General features: G+C 40.5%; 1 protein-coding gene across 3 annotated transcripts in view; it reads right to left on the bottom strand.

Annotated features, from left to right (window-relative positions):
* ehbp1 (EH domain binding protein 1) overlaps positions 1-17648 on the bottom strand; it is a 151343-nt gene that overhangs the window by 127563 nt on the left and 6132 nt on the right. For all 3 annotated transcript variants that reach the window (XM_073481835.1, XM_073481834.1, XM_073481833.1), the window contains exons 3-5: positions 4199-4256; positions 4011-4106; positions 372-425 (exon numbers count right to left, since the gene is read on the bottom strand). In XM_073481835.1, the coding sequence (XP_073337936.1) occupies positions 372-425; positions 4011-4106; positions 4199-4256 (208 nt within the window). The remainder of the gene's footprint in view (positions 1-371; positions 426-4010; positions 4107-4198; positions 4257-17648) is intronic.

The following is a 17648-nucleotide window of genomic DNA, read 5'->3' on the forward strand; positions in this document are numbered from 1 at the left end:
CATTGGGGTCATGAAAATGTATGCTAACTCGATGCAAATCAGCACTTGTCGTTTACTCAGACGGACACCATTCACACTGATATAAGGATGTAATAGCTAAGCCTGACCACATGGTGGCAGAACCTGCATATGTAATTTACTGTGTGAAGAGGCTATACCTAGAAAAAGGCTGAGGTTAAGGAGTGTATCTCTTTGTCTGGTTGTCATGAACAAGACAAAGAAATAAACAAGACAAGATTTAAGACAACAAGGCAGTTGTCATCAACAGTCATGAGGTTACTAACACACAATTATACAGAGAGTAGGTCAATGCAACAACAAAGATGGAAAGATTTAGGGGACAAAAGGAAAATAGATAATTTAGTACTCACATTTTCTATGACAAACGTCCACTCTTTGTCTTCAAACTCCTCTGCATGGGGGTCCTGTGAAGGCAAGAGAAAAAGATATGCTTAAGTAAATAATATACAGGATATGAGAGCAAACTGCAGCCACAATATGGTCATTTGATGCAGCATCGAATCTGCAATTAAAATAGAAATAATTATGTAATGCAATGGGTCTTGAGCAGCACTCAATAATTCTGACTGAAATCCTGAAACAATTTAATTAACTTGAGAACTCGTTTTGGTCCTAACTATGCCAGGAGACTTATACAGCACAAAACCCCAAACACAGAAAACTCCCAGTGTAAGAGTGAGTGACAGTTCATCAGCTCTGCCAACAGTCTCTCTGTTCTCACTCTACTCACCCACTGACCTGGTTTGTCTGTCCTCCTTCCCTTCTCATGCATGTGTTCAGGGTTTGGTAATAATGAGGTAACTTTTCAACACATGATAATAAGCTACTGACTCTTTGCCTGGTTGCAACAACCGCTGACTGTCTCTGTATCATCGGTTGCCAGTATATTATGCACATCTACGGAAAAAACTTATACACTCTACAGCCCCGCCATGAATCCTAACTTCACGAAGATTTTAATGTTCTGTTTCTGTATTATTTAAGAGAGGTCATCTTAGAGGCTGCAGTTTGTGGTTCTGTTGAATTGTACTGCATTATACTTAAAGTCATTGTTGTTGTTTGCCTTTTTATTTCAATGAGGACAGGGTAAGCAACAGAAGCACCTCTCTGTATAATGCATTAGACGTCTACAGCACCATAAACTACCACAGGCGAATCAACACCTCCCTAAAATGGTTTCAATAAAAACTCAACATTATAACCTTCATTAAAAGGAGAATTTATTGCAGGATTGCTCTCTTAGAGTGTATTAGTTTTAGGTAGTTGAACCTAATAAACTGGCAACTGTGTCTATTTCTGTTAGGGCTGGGAGATGTATACGATACATTGATTTTGTCCCTTAGTCCTAACAAAAGATCAAGGTATGTGTTATATATCGTAACATAGCCTAAAAATATCGCTATACAATTTTTAGGCCAATCCAAAATTACAGATGTCTATCTCTGTCTTTTAGTCCAGGTTGCCTCTCTGCTCATATACTGTACTAGTGTCTCTGTCTTATCTCACTTCCTGCCTGTTTAGCTGTGAGAAGATGAGAGGAGACAGTAATGGAGGCAGCCAGACAGCATGCAGCCCTGCCTTACTGTGCTGGCATAAACGATCTTCACTGCCCTCCTGGAGAATCTACACAGATCACTGCCGGACACACAAAGACATGCAAATCGAACCTATTTAACCCCCTAAAGTGAAAATTTCACCAACCAAGTTAGAATACGAAACATTAAGTAGATATAGCTTCTGAAATTTTCTGCATTCCTCTGACCGATATCATTAATATAAAATATATACTTTGGGCTCTGATATGTTTGTTTGCTGTTATTGCTAATAGTGTTGATATTACGTTTTGCCTTTTACAGACAGAATGACTGATCAATAAAATCAATACTGAGTATAACCGTTTGTTGAGGCTGCAGTACTACACGTGCATGCACACACAAGGAAAGACATGCACTTTCTGTCTGACTTCGCCTGTGACACACCCCAGGAAATCAATATTCCTGCAGTCTGGCACAGCACTCAAACACAACCTCCCACATGCAAGTCATCCTTCTACATTTGAAATCCTCTGTTATTACATAAACTGCTTCTGAAAGCTAACAGAGCATGACATTATGAGCCATCTCAGTTTATTCTCAGTTTATGCTGCCGTCTGCCGTGTTTGAGTGCTGCTGCTAAACATTAGCTTAACATTTTTTTTCTAACATATTGTTGTTAATATGTTTTAACATTAACAAGGATCTTTATAGATAAAATATTTAAAACCTCTGTATTGGTACAAGCAAACATTAAGCTCTTCTACAGGAATGGAAAATGCAGATACTATATTATAAAAAAAATCACAAGCCAGGAGCTAAGTGTTGCACTAAGAATTGGCTGCTGCCCACACTGCACTTTGTCTCTGTTAGGATTGATGCTGTCTACAGGATGCGCAGTCAGAGGGCTGCCCAGTTAAGTTACTTATTAATTTCAGTATGTTCCTGCCTTTTACAAAGTTCAGCTCAGGCTGCTGGTGGTGAACATCTCCCTGGGGTATAGGCTTCAATCCTGCTGTGCTCAGCTATTTTCGCTGCAGTGCTTCAGGCCAGACAGGAGTATGAGAGCATCTCCAAATCACTGTCAGTGTTTGCTTTAGCCTTCGACTGAAGCAATATCTAAACTTTAAGATATTGAGTATTGGATTTTTACCAAATTAGCTTGATATCAAGCATTATTCTAGATATTCAAGGGCTAATCCTCAAGCAGTTTAGTCTTGCACATCCATTAAATTTGGAAACTTGAGAGACAGATGGATAAAATCATTGCAGCAGAGGTTGGGATAGCTCTGAAACCTCTGGATCGTACATTCACCACAATGCAACCAACAGAATATTTTGTTAAATGCTCCCTGGATGGTAAATGCTTACATCTTTCAAACCTCAAAACCACTGTTGGTTGTGCAGGCTTTCTGCCATATATTTGTATATTACAGACATTTTAACAGGCTGAGTAAGTCGAGCGAACTGACTTTCTTTTGGAAAACAGGTGGAGTGTCCCTAAAAAAAAAGTGTGCAGAGGCCATGTTATTTGATGTGTGGTTTTATCCAACAGATGTGGGTGAACTGTGCTTTCAGTCGCTTTGCCTTGTGTCTCACTACAAAAACAGCTTTATTACTTCCTCTGGGACAGGAAGTGGAAGTGGGCCCAGAGTAGAGAGACACTGATATGTACCGCTCAACAAGTATAGACTCGGCCGGTGCACATGAAAGTTGGACTTTTTTTCAGTGTGTCATGGTCTGCCCAAAGGTCTGGAGATTAATAGAGGTCTCAGATTTTTGTCACCATGACTCCTGTCTTTCACTGTCTGCAAGTGAGTCCACATGAAGCAATGAAGTCTATTTAAGAAACTGAGAGAGGTAACAAGACACTGGGCTCTGAGCTAGCCTGTCAGCACAGAGGCCCAGCATGTTTAAGTAAGTCAGGCATGGTGACACATACTGTCTGTGCATGTGTGTCATTTACAGACACAACTACAGTGTTTTACTATACAGGAACTTCCATTGATAAAAACAACCAAAAACATTAAAAAATTCAAGTAACAGCATTTTGGATTTCTCAAAATGAAAACAAAAGTTCCCATGAAGCTCATTGTTATAACAAATCTGCTCTTATTAAGATTAATTCTCCAATCAGACCAAAAAAAAATCAAATTCTCATGCTTTATATCATATATTATCAAAATAATCTACTACTCATGATGAAAGCCTTTCATGTAATACAAAATACACATTGTGCCTCTTTTGAGTGACGCTCATCTATCAAAATCAAGCTAATCCTAAAAATGAAAATCAACATTTGGTGCAAAAATCTCCCAATTTTCTCTGAGCGGACATCATTCTAATTACTGTTACTACTAATCACTGGCATATAGATGCTCATGTTCTGTTAACAACTGTAGTCCACCTTAAACCTAGAACACTTGTCTCAGTGCTTATTAAACAACTGTACCCTACCTTAAAAAGAGTGACAGTGATCTCAATGTTCTCTGGTACAGGCCACACCACCACTCCTCTGTAGGGATTTTTGATGCCAGGCTGCCAGCTGTGGGCCTGCAGGGCAGAGGGACAAACAATGACAACATTATTTTGCCAGTAAAAAAACGTTCTTATTTTTTTTTTAATGCCAGTTATCAAATACAAACCTTGGAAGATTTCCGCCGACTCCTGCGCGTCCAAACCACCACCAGTTTGTCTGGTTGCCTGTGAGTACGGAGAGAAAAGACAGATGAGTAAAAAAGGCAAAAAAGGTATTTGTTCATCAATCTACCTATCTCTGTGCCACTGCTACCTACACATTAGCACGATAAGACCGTCGGTCCAATTGATCATTGCTTGTATCTTAATGCTTTACATTGAGCTAAACCCTGATAAGCTCCTGGCCGTACACACACACACACACCAACAACAACAACGCATACACACACCTGCACAGCCACTCATGGTATGAATAAAACATGAGCCACAGCTACACCCTGACTTTGTCTCAGTGGACTGCAGCACACACAACAGAACACAAACAGAAACAAATACACATACAAGAGGTTTATGTTACAGGAGAAACACTGAAGGGGGCTGAGAGTTAGGACAACCTAACCCAATCCAGGTCAGAGATGCACTGCAATGATAACTAACAGCTGTACCCTGACAGCCCAAAATGAATTAAATGTAAAAGCAGAGAGAGGAGAATATAAAAAAAAATACTTCAATTCTTAAAACCACAGTGCAACGGTCATGGTCCACTCTGCAGCTGTATCAGCATATTCATCATGATTAGTTTGTAACTTAATCTTGATTTAAGTAATCAGCTGTAAATATTGAGACAAACCGAGGGCGTATGTTCTTACAGAGCAGTAGCTGACCTTCACACACGCACACACACACACATCGACGCTTTTAAAAAAAAAAATCAGTAAAAGTAAGCCTTATGGAGCTGCTTGATAAATTACAACAGACTTTTATTTTGCTCTTGATGTGAAAGAATACCACGACAAATAAGGGACTAACAAAATTCTCCCTTACTTCTTGTCAGCCTGGGAAATCATCAACACAGCCACAGTCAGTTTGTTTCGTTTATAGTCCTTTCATAAATTATTTTTGTTTCTGTGGCAACTGTTCAACAAAATCAACCACAACATTACAACAACAACAATGAAAAACAGACATTTAGCAACAAAGTGCTCCACATCATGATTTACAATAAAGAGCATAAATATACCAAAATGCAAGTGAAACACATCTCATATCACAGAGCTTTACTGGCAGGTGTAAAGTATATCTGGGAATGGGAAATCTGTATAGGTGATATCTTGAAGCTCTGCACTGATGGATGCAATACATCACTGAGGATTGCCTGTCCTTTCCCTGCCACTCGAGACGCACAAAGCTGTGACACACAGCAGTTAGCTGGCTGGCAGGTGTGGACCTGCTTGTCTGTCACTCCTAGTGCAAACATATACTGTAAAAGTGAGTATGTGTGGTGTTGGGGGACAAAAATGTTCTGATGGTGAAATATTAATTTTAAATATAAAAAATTAACTTCTATGTTAAAATTTTAATCATTAATACTAATATTTTAGTATGACTACCCCGGATCAGTATCAGCCCGATACTGACTTAGGCCATTCAGCATTTGCCATGACGAGACTGATTTTCCTTGTCAGTGTCATTAGAAAAAATCCTGTTTCTCTTATCTTCTACATTAATTCCTTCACGCCAGGCTGCCAACTCAGTTTTTATTGCCACAGCTATCCTTGGCTTCATGTTACCTTACATCAGGTGTATTTCAATGACTTTGACGCAGTGAGGCATACAGATTTTCAATTTGGGAAGAGACGGCACTTGTATCAGATCAGTGCTCAGCAGATACTCTGTACTGAGATATTAGGATTAGGAAAAGAAAAGGTTGATCAGTGCATCCCATTATTTTATCCCGAACCTGAACCAAATTGGCAGGACCCGACCCGGGCTTATCTTAATAAAATAACTTCATAGAAATACAGTGACATCCCGAATTATTGTACATAGGTCAAACCATGCCTTGGCTTTTGTCAAAGACAATCAGGTAGAGCCGGCTCACCTTGAAGAGGGCTCTCATCATCTAAGGCTGGGTTTAATTCTAGCCAGGGCCCTTTGCTGCTTGGCATTCCCTCTTTCTCCCTCTTTCCTGCCTCTCTTCAGCTGTCACTATCCAATAAAGCCCAAAAGGATTGAAAGAAAAAAGACAACAGGGTGGAACACTTATCAGGTGCCAATCAATAACATTGTCTGTCAAGAGAAAAGCCTAGGTTTAAGTTCTTGTGTTGGCAAGTATTACCCCGTGCTCTTAAGCTTTCCAGCTACAACTACAAATCTGATGCTCTGTTATTGAGCCTGACCTCTGACCTCATAATGGGGAAAAGAAAGGGAGCAAACTGCTCTTCAGGGATCAATTAAAATCACTTTATTCTATTGCGTCAGCCGATGTTTCGTCCAGGCCGTCATCAGCATCAAATACAAATAAATTGGAATACAGACCTACCAAAGTACAATATAGTTGTCAGTGTCACCACAAATACTGTGCACCAGACAGCACTGACATGTTTTATTTCCACCAGTAAAACATCCCACTGACTGTCTCAAATTCTTCAACAACAAAATGTCAGTGCCACCCACCTACCCCTCTCTTCTTTGTCTTCTCTTTCTACCCCTCATAGTGTTATTGCTGTACCTGTCGTGTTCGGATGTTCTGTGAAAAATGTGATAAATAATTGATATGAAAAAGATTATATTGCCCAATACATCGCTATTAAATTCTCAAACATAGTGGCGTCTGCCTCATAAATCCAGTATTGGTGGAGCGATACTGTTTTTACCAAGCTGTAATACTGTTCGCTCCAATTAGAGGAGAGGATGCCACACATTGGTTGGCAAGGCATTATGACATCTCGTAAAAATACAGTCAACATGTGGTGATAATGAATCCCTATCTTTGGAAATATCCATCTATCAGTGGGTCTCAGATATCCGTCAGTGGTTTGAGTGCACATACTCCAGGCATAGCAAGCATAACACTTGGTTTATGTGCAAATGGGCCCTGGTGTCAAAGACTCCTGAAGAACAACAGCAAAGCAGTCATTCTGGGGAAAGAATGACGGACTGTGTGACAGAGAGAGAGAGAAGACACAAAAGAGAGGGAAGAAAGACGAAAACAGAAGGACAGAAAGAGGAGGAGTGAGAGGAAAACGAGCAGAGCAGAGAGGAGAGAGGGAGAATGACGGGCAACAATTTCAGCCTTGAGGAGAAGCTTCACATAGAGAAGCTATTGTCCAACAACACAGGCCATATCAGAGAGCACACACACACACAAATTACCATTCCCTTATTTTTCTTCCCTTTGTACAGTTCTCCATGTGCTATGAGAAAAATTTAAACCATTCGCCTGCAGGCTAACTGACTCTTCACACTTTTTGGTGTCATTCCCTCTTGAGTTCAGCTCTAACCTCAGGGCTGCATGTTCCTTCAGTGCTCAAGAGGAATCAATGAGCCATCAGAGAGGAATGCCCGACCAGAAGAAACAAATCTGGTGAAGATGGCCACAGAGATCCCTGAAGAAAGACTATGAAAGTGTGTTAATCATGACATGTGTTCACTCGTACAAAAAGTTATTATAACACAAAGTCCTTCAGTTTACATGAATTTGAGGTATAGTTTGGGTAATGACTGGCTATAAGGAAAAAAGAGGTAATGGAGGTTTATTTAACCCTCAAAGACCAAGAGAGCTGCCAACAGCTAAAAATAGCTTTTGTTTTAAAATGTTTAATACCTTTTAAACCGCTAATCCTATCCATATACTTTAAAAAGTCACGTAAAGTGGAGTTTCTCAGCTTTTGAGTGGTATCACACATCTTGTTTGGGCATTCAGGGGCTCCTTAGTGAATGTGATTATGCCATCACGTTCTGCAGTATTGATTCGTCAAGGAAACCAAAGTAGTTTCTTCCTCTGGGCCAACGGGCAATGGCTGTTGTCAAGCTACGTTTGTTGTTCATGTTCAATAGATAATACATCTCTCCTCGCTGTCCTCTGCTATGATCTAATTACCTCTGTATCACCTTTCACCTACAAATGAAATATAGGATAACACCTGTTTTTCACCTGTTAGTCAGGAAAAACAAAATAAATTCAGGAGGGTCAGGCACCCCAAAAATCTCTCTAGGTCTTCAAACGTTAACAACATATGGCAATATAAACTTGTTTCTAATTCTACTGAGTGAGAGCTTGTTTAACAAATGTCACGTGTACCCTACAAAAAAAGTCTTATTTCACTCTCAGCAGCTGGATGAGAGAGACAGAAATGAAAGAGAAAAGAGGGATGAAAGAATGAGCATGCATATGTGTGATAAAGGGTGATACAAGAGTCTGATTGGCCTAAAAACAGCCTTTGGTCTACAGCTCAGATACGACTACAAAATACTGTAGGATAAAAATGATCAACACAAGGTTTTCAGAAGATGATAAAGTGATGGAAGAGAGTCTGTGAGAGTGTGTGTGGGCTGGAGAGATGAGACAGGGCAGATAAGAGTGAAAGTGGGTCAGCAAGCTCAGCAGGAGCTGAGACGAGTGCCCTCTGAGACAGACACAAAACACAAATAAACCCTCCTACATTTACATGTAAGACATTTAGCCAAGCTTTCATCCACTGAAAACTGAAATTAGTGAGCATGTGGATATTTAATGTTTTCCTCAAAGCCACTTTAGCGTCACAGCAGGTAAGAAAAACAAACTGTACTGCAAGAACCTGTCGCCCTGTAGTTACTACAGGGGATATGTGACATGTTCATCAACTCTACAGTCAGCTCTATTCTGCTCCAAAGTATTTTTGTGTGTTGAGTGTGTAGTGCACTTTGTCTACTCATGCTGTGCAGCGGAGGCAGCATCTCAGCAGCATCTGCAGTTCTCAATCATTGTCTACTCTGTATGAGCAGAGCCACAGAGCTGCTAAGCACTCTGAAGCATTAAGACAGCACTCACAGCTCAGTGCAAAACCATCTGCTTAAAAATAGGGTTGCACACTTAATCGAAATATTATCAAAATCGCAATATGGTCAATTGCAAAATCAAAATCAGACTTTGGTGGTAGAATGCATGAAAAAGCAGCATTTTAGCACTGTAGTGCTGCAGAGATGCCCCAACCTACAAATCTTGTTCTCTAGATGCAAGAACACCTACTTGTTTAGTAAAGACTCTAACAAATGTCACATCATCGTGTTTTCAACAGTTTTTCAGTGAAAATGAAAAACTGTGATGATAAAACGATCATTCCTATTATTCATGAACCATATCGCAATCACAATATCTGTCAAAAAAAAATGGCAATGTGATTTATTTACCATATTGTGCAGCGCTAATTAAAAACGTATAAAAAGACACTTTTGGGCTGCAGTTACACACACAATGATTGAAGCAAGTGAAGCAGAGCAGGTGCAGACCGCAGAGCTGTACTGATTAAAACAAAGGGAATCTGTTCCATCAGATGGTTTTTTAGGAAGGAAGACGGGAAGACACGCTGAAGTGTGTCTGTACAGTTAACTATTTAGATTTTGCAGCGTTCAGGGGAACAGATGGGTGGTTTCACGCACATTAAATCATCCAAGGGCAATATGTGCCACTTTACACGAAGATGAAAAAATAAAGCTTGCTCAACAAAAAAAAATGTTTTGCAGAGTAAATGTGCTCATGGCTCTGTGTGCATGTCCATCTGTCCGCATGGGTGGAAGTAAAGGGTGCGTCAGGATGTTGCTGCTGCTCTATCTTTCCTGTAGGCAGGAGGAAGGAACCACTTCACATTTGATTTGAAGGCCCCCAGACCACACACAATAAAACACAAACACACAAACTAACTACACACACAGAGTGTTATAAACCCAAACACATAGCAGGGAAGGGCTGAGTTTAGTTTAGCGGTGCAGTGATAAAATATGGCCGAGTGATAAGCACTGTGATAATTTAGGCTATTTTTAAAAACACAATGGTAACCTTCGCAACTTCCAAATTCCAAAATGGAAAGCTGACCACTTAATATTGATTTCCATTTTTATCCCTGAATTAGCTAAAAGGAAAATGACGACATGACATTCGACCTAGCAGCTGCCCTGCAAAGGCGGCCTTTTATTGCTTCATGTCTGTGATCATAATGTGAAGAATAACTGAGAACAAAAGAGGCTTATGACATATAAAAAACTAAAATAACTACAGTGTGTGGGGATGGTAACATACATCTGAGTTTAAGCACTTGGATAAAAGATGAGAGGACATACACCCATAAAATTAGGCTGCAGTAGGTTTCAAGTAGCAGGAGTCAGTATTAAGATTTTGGGTTTTATTTTACTGGGCTACTTTACTTTGAATGGTTCTGGGTTGTGTGATCTGACTATTAAGAATTCATTGTCGGTCTCACTGTTTAACTTTCTTTGATTGAGGGGTATGTGCGTTTGTCTGAAAGATACGAGCTGTAAAGGTTGATCACAATGGTGTGACAAAAAAAGAATGACAGTCAGGGTAAGAGGGAAGTGAAAAAGTCTGCATGTGTGTGCCTTTCAGAGAGCGGATACTGTATCATCCCAACGAAATGCTGACAATACTCAGAGGAGGAAGCCGCCGACAGACTTCCTGTCTACCTGTCCATCAGACATTAGGGGAGAGGATATTGTGGATTATTTGTACTGTAATACAGCAGTTGTGAAAGATGAAACATCAGTCTACAGCGCTGCAATGCATACTAAAACAGGCGCGCTGCTGCAATACACACAGGCACACCCATGTATAATGTCTCAGACTCTCACCACAGACTGCACCAATGCAAGGCATGAAAGGTTATTATCTTGTAATATACTGTGTAACAGGACTGAAGACTGCAGTGTGAGACAAGCAAACAAGATGTCGAATGTAGATATCTGGGTCACAAGAGGTGACAAACCCATTGGGATTCACTTGAATGTCAATCGATTACTCTCCTGGCTCCTTCCAGATGAAAATGAGGGATTTATTCACCTTGGCTGGAATCGTGTCCAACTTCAGTGGATCATTACACATGCCTTGTTTTTAGGTTGCTGTAAATGCTTTTACTATGTCGTAGCACATATTAAACAAATAGCCAAGACTGCCTTAGTTTAAATTGTACTTCCTGTGATGTGACTATTAAACATGCATTATCCATACACTCAAATGCTGCTTATAATTACTTTCCCATGACTGTTTATATTTATAAGGTATTTGTACATATTTGTGTACAACAAGGCCTGGTTTGCTTTTTGTATTTTGTCATGCAAGTTTTATGTTTCCAGCATCAACAATGGCTAATGCTTGGATTAAACAGCAGGACACAATCCCTCCTGACTGGCGGCTGTAGCTCAGGAGGTCGAGCAGCTCATCTAGTATACGGAAGGTCGCTGGTTCGGATACCGACGATACTGAACTCCCAAATTGCTCCTGATGAGCAGTTGGCATCTTGCATCAGTGTATGAATGTGGGTGTGAATGGGTCCATTTAGATACTGTCCTGTCTGGGGATCTCTTTTTGGCTTGCACAGCCCGAGGTTCCCCCATTAAGTACTGTGAGAGATGTTGTCTCTTTCTTGCTTGGACAGAGGGTCTAAGATTAATGGGGGTCAAGTGAACTTCACTACATTGGCTGCTTTTCTTTCTTGTAAAGAAAATCCTTTCTAGACCAGTTGTGTTATAGCGTTGTTTAAAGTACAACAACTACAATAAAAAACATCTAAAAAGATCTTAAAACGGAGAAATACTGACCGGAATTGAATTGAAAAAAAGAGTGACAGGAATTTAATCATCACTAGCAAATCTCACACTTTGATAAGGGATCTCTGGGATCCGCAGTACTAAAAGACCAAAGCCATTGCCACTTTTTAGCAAAGACAGTAAAAATGAAAGAAATAACAGTGACAGCTAAAATGCTTTCAAAATACTGTTTACTCACAGATGTAACAGGCCTATTATAAATAGCTTAGCTATAAATGTATTTTTTATACCTGACCTACTTGGCAATTTCTGATTCAGCATCACGAGAATGGCTGAGAGTGGGACGAGACAAATGACAAAGGGAAAAGGGAAAGAAATGAGCAGAAAGAGGGGGGCTGCTCTCACTTTGCTGTGCCATCAGTCAGACTGTGGCCTTTGCTATCAGGACATATGTAGCAGTGCAAACACAATCTGTGCGACTGTCACTTCCCAGACTGCCTGATAAACTGAACACACACCACGCAAACCCACACATACTGGGCCTGACAAGAAAAAGGCAAAGTATGACTTATAATCTGCATCAAGCTTGTGTAATGCAGTGATCACAGGGAGTGATAAGCATTGAATGTCCTCAATGCACACCAAGTAGTTCTCATTTTCAGCCACTGATTTTATTTCTTTTACCCGTTTCTTTTACCCGTCTCTTCTATTGTTTTGTCTCTGTTTCATTACTTTTAACATGGCTCATTCGTTGTCAAATTATCGCTCTCATTTAAGCTCCGAAACTGTGGTGGAAGCTGTGTCTTCAGTCATATTTTGTTTAAACATTGTATAACAATCATAAAGAAGAAGTGGATTATGCTTTGTAAGTGGTTTGAGAAGTTTCTGTTGTCTGGCTTTTTGTTTCTGTCATATTGAAACTTATTGTCTGCCAATAGACACTTCACCTTTGGAAACCCTTGCAATCACCAGCACTGAAGCTGTTCTTTGAGAAGGATAAAAACTATTAATACGACCTTTAAGACACCAGAAGCTATGTGAAGTTGTATTGAGGTGTGTGTGTCACTTAGTTGTTCTAGTCTACACTGACAGTCAGTCTCTGTGTATGAGGCAACCGAGAGCTGGGTCAATGACACAGAGTTAACGCTGAAAGCACTGAAGCCAGACTCAAGTGTCTGGTGTGTAAGTTACAGTTCTCACTAATCAGCTTACTTGATTGTGCTTGTTTGTCTGTGTGTGTGTGTATATATATGTGTGTGTGTGTGTGCGTGTACTCGGGCTGTCAGTGAGATTGTCCTGCAACTAGTCAACGATTCAACAGTGGGAGGGTTGGCACACACGACATTCAGCGACACACGCAATACTTCCCTCAAACAAGCGGTCAGGGCAAGAAGGGAGACATCAGCCGCTGTCATTTCGGTTCCTGCGTCCAAAGCCTCAAAACTCAAGCTGACAGGAATCGATGGTTGAACCCTTGCTCTCGCATAGGGAGGGCTAAGCTTGCGATGCTCACAGGACCAGAGAACAAATAAATACAGATTTGGCCATCAGATTAGCATTCGTGTAAGCCCTAGTGTGTACTGTAAGTTTGTAACTGTTGTACCTGTGACCAAATGTGTCACGGGGCATGTTTCTGTAACTGTAAAATGTTAAATAAAATTTAACTTTCAAGATTAAACAAAAACTGTGCATGAAGTGTGTGACCATTTGTGCATGAATGATATTATTCGATTGTCATGACTTCGATTGTCTGACAGTAAACATCCATTACCAAGTTTTAAATATCTGAATATCAATCATTTCAAAGGGTCATCAAGAATGACACAAACATCTTTATTAGATCAGTTTCTTCTGACTTCTGAATAAACTTGTGTCACTTTCATTATTTTCCCAGGTTTGACCCCCACAGTTCTTCTATATGCTCAGTGGCCAGATTTTCATTAATGATTGACACGTCACTCACCCCATTGCCGTACTGGATTTAGGTTTGTTTACTATTGTTAGCATCCATACAGTATCTAATGTTACATATGACCTATAAATAAAGAAGGTATCTGGTGGAGTGTGAACCGGGACTGCACAATATTTTTCCAGACATTTCCAGACTTTATTACTCCAAATGAGGGCCTGAAGACTCTTTTTGAAGCAGCTGCAATTTAAATTCAGTACGCAGCCGAGTTTGTTTCAAGTCAGCTTCGTGTTATTTTTGAGAAATGTACAAATTTTGCTTGAAAGGAAAACTGCATGTAGACACGCTCGAGCTTCAAAGCAGAGATAGACCGACTGGAGGTCAAGTGTGGTTATGGATCTGCCATGACTGAGAAGAGAGGCTCTGTAACAGCAAGTTACAAACAATAAAGCAGGTTGGTTGGACGGATGAAAGTGAGGATCAGAAGCTCAGAAGCTCAGAAGCTCAGAAGCTCAGAAGCTCCGAAGCTCCGCCTGCCTCGAGGGATGGAGGTCAGATTAAAGTTATCTAAATCTTAGCTCTGAGAAGGCATATAGGGAGCAGAGAAGAGGGAGCTGTCAAAAACAAGGACTCTAGGTGGTGACGGCTGTCAGGAGAAGAAAATGAAACGTTTCTTTGCTGACAGGACTGGCCTATGGGTGAAGGGTAAAACTCTCCACAGAAAGATTTTGAGAGCTGCTGGAAAATAAATTGTATATAAGTCTGTGCTGAGACCTCGAGACCAAAATCTGAAATTATATCCAATAAAACTAATGAGCATTGTCTATACATAGTGTCAAAAAGTACTGACAGACATCAGCTATGAAGTCCATGTGTTAGAGGCTACAAGAGAAGTGTACACATTGGCAGTAGTATGCATCTTTTCGTCTTCTTGCTTCAGTCGACTGGCTCATCTCCAACAGCTTTCATTCCTCCCTTATCATTAGATTTCTGCAGTGGCGAGGGAGCCACATAAACTGTACGTCTGAAAAAGCCTCTGTGGGGGAGAGCTCAAAGCAACGCATTTTCTATGCAAACTAATGGAGTATTTCCACGGTGTAACTCTCATGAGAAAGACACAAGGCAGATAAACACAAGTGAGACTCTTGTGCAAACTTCGGCTTCTATATTAGCAAGGCAAAAACAACACTAATGGCTGACATCCTTCAACACCAAGACAGTGATGAAAACACTGTCATCATAAAGGATGGCACAATAGAAGCTTTAGTAAGAGATCAGGCACAGACGAAATCATTAAAATCAAGTGTTAAGGAGCAGCTCTAAAATAAAGAAGGGAATTAAAGGAGGCCGCCTTTCAGTGGGCTAACTGAGATAATAAAATCTCTCCTTCCTATACCAGCTTGCTAACAGCCCCAAGGAGAGATCGACACAGTCAGAATCACAGTCATCATGTGCTACAAGAGCACCAACAGCAGCGAAACAAGGAGCCCTGGCGAGGACAGCAACGTCTGTTTCTTAAGGCAATGTTACATGAGCAGTCAGGCGGCCGTAGCTTCAGCAGTGATATTACTTGCTTATCGAAGTTATTTTCCATTACAAACGAATTTAATGGGAGGAAAATGTCATAACAGAAGAGAAGTTTGGAAAGTTGCGAATGTTGCTTGTGGCTGCTGGCAAATAAAACTGCTTTCTTCATTTTGTTATAATTTCTTTTCCTGTTTTTGTCTTCTCTCATTTTATCATCGAACATAGTTTGCTGCTTGTGGCTGGGAGCATGTAGCGAAGGAAGTGTCATTAGCCCACACACATTGCAGTAACTGCAGAAGTGGTAAATTACAGTTCTACCCAAGGGGTTATGATAAATTACCACCACCATGTCCAACCACAGGCTAACTTTTTTTTACTACAGTAAGGACAGGGAGTTTACTGCCCCGCAGAGATCACATCTCTGCTTTACAGAATAGGAGAGTAAGGGAAAAGCAGTTTTTTACTACAGGGCGAGGACATTACATTTTTGGCCAAAATCTGCTGCAAGTTTTTTACATCCTAAATTCCACCTGCACCAACTAGATTTTCAGGCAGTATGAATTTATCAGCCTGCAGATGCAGCACTGCTCTGCAGGCTGATAAATGATGAGTAGTCTCCAGGGCCATGTGTTTCTTCGCCTGACAGCAGCAGACATAGACACACCAGCAGAGTTTTCATCACTTTTAACACTCCATTGACTGCCTCGCCACCCTGCAATGTTTCGTGTCTCTTGGTGTGTGTGGAAGTGGGTGTGTAAATGTCTATTTGTGTCCATAATTGCAGCACAGACCAACTATACTTGGGTGGATTCCACTGCAAAGTAGTTAAAGTGACATTATCGGAAGCAGGAAAAGAGAAAAAGATGTGAGGGGAGGCATTAATGATAGTGTGAGAGCTGCCCCAGATGACAGCAGTGGGTTTGGTGCAAGAAAACAATTGCTGAATTACAGGAGGGGGGGGGGGAGAAAAAGAGCTGCAAGCTGAACTGAGAAGGCAAAACAATCGGCAGAGTTAAATCATCGGCAAATGCTATAATTAAGGAAGTGATAAGCGAGAACACAAATTAGAACAACTCAACTAGCAACTATGAAAACACTTGTTTGTGTTTGTTCGCTGTTTTGGCATTTTTCTGGCATCAGTACATATTTACAATAACATTCGGACAAAGACACACAACCAAACACTTCAAGGTAAATCAAAGACTGAAGCCTCAATACCAAACTACACCAAGACCCTCTGTGAACAATGAAATTATTAAACTCAGAGAAAGAGTGTTAGTTTCTTTAAAACCTTATAGCCATTAACAACAAATTGTGTGGTTTCAGGAGTTTCTGCACAACACATACAACTGCACTGTGCTACCTGGCAGTGAAATCATCTCCTGCTGCCATACTTTATACGCAGGAATGTATCAAGGCCTTCAAATTTGAATAGAATAGAGAGCCACGTCAGAAAAGTTGGCAGGAAGATGTTTCTTTGGCAGAGACATGATGGACGCTTGCCATAACGCACACATGTTCAACAGAAGACTACATGTCACAGCCTGACACACGCTGGTCACTTCCAGTGAAACAGTGAGCCATTACTCAACCGACAGCCTGATGCCTGCACTGTGGTTTTGCATAACTGACACTAATTTACACAGTTTTCCCTTTTAGTATTTAGTAACGCTTTGATTGTGTGACAATACAATGAGTAAGCCGGTAGAGATTTGGTGTGTTGCTCAAGGACATGTTGATGGAATAATGCTAGTAAATTCACACCTTCTGACAGTTGTGGGAATCAACCGAAAGAGTTTATCTTTCATCGAAACTCAGTTTACCGATTTGTTAAAAGGTGTGTTCCTCACTGCAATTGTGCAATGAACAAATTGTGCAATGTAAATCTAATAAGTAAATTACTGGTCTTTTTTAATCAGTGCCGAAAAAAACGGCAAAGTTGTCCTTAAGTAACATTTCTATTGTTGGTTACTGGTCACCTTGATTACTAATAATCGGTATTGGTGAGGCCCTGAAATAAACCTATTGGTCACTCCCTCATTTTAAGTATATAACAACTGCACAGCTGAGAAATCATCTCCTTTTCAGGAGTTAGACATTTGTATTTGGAAATCTAACCAGCAAAGCCAATTTCAATTCAAGTGGAAAATTGAAAGAATGAAAGCATGGTGAGTTTGCATGAATAACGAATAACTTGGGCCGAAACATGTACGACACATATATCACGTGTTGCAGTGCTGCTATGACGATTCATAGATTAAATGCTGAAAAATAAATCAATTCCTGCGCCACGGGCATCCCCAGCGGGACCACCAAACACCTCGAAAGAGACATGTAAATCCACTTGAGTGAGAGTGTTTGTGTTCAGAGTTTCTTAATACCTATGAAATGACTGACGGTGTGTATGTGTCTGTTAGTGAGCC

This window comes from Pagrus major, chromosome 15 (assembly GCF_040436345.1).
Source record: "Pagrus major chromosome 15, Pma_NU_1.0".
Classification (NCBI taxonomy): domain Eukaryota; kingdom Metazoa; phylum Chordata; class Actinopteri; order Spariformes; family Sparidae; genus Pagrus; species Pagrus major.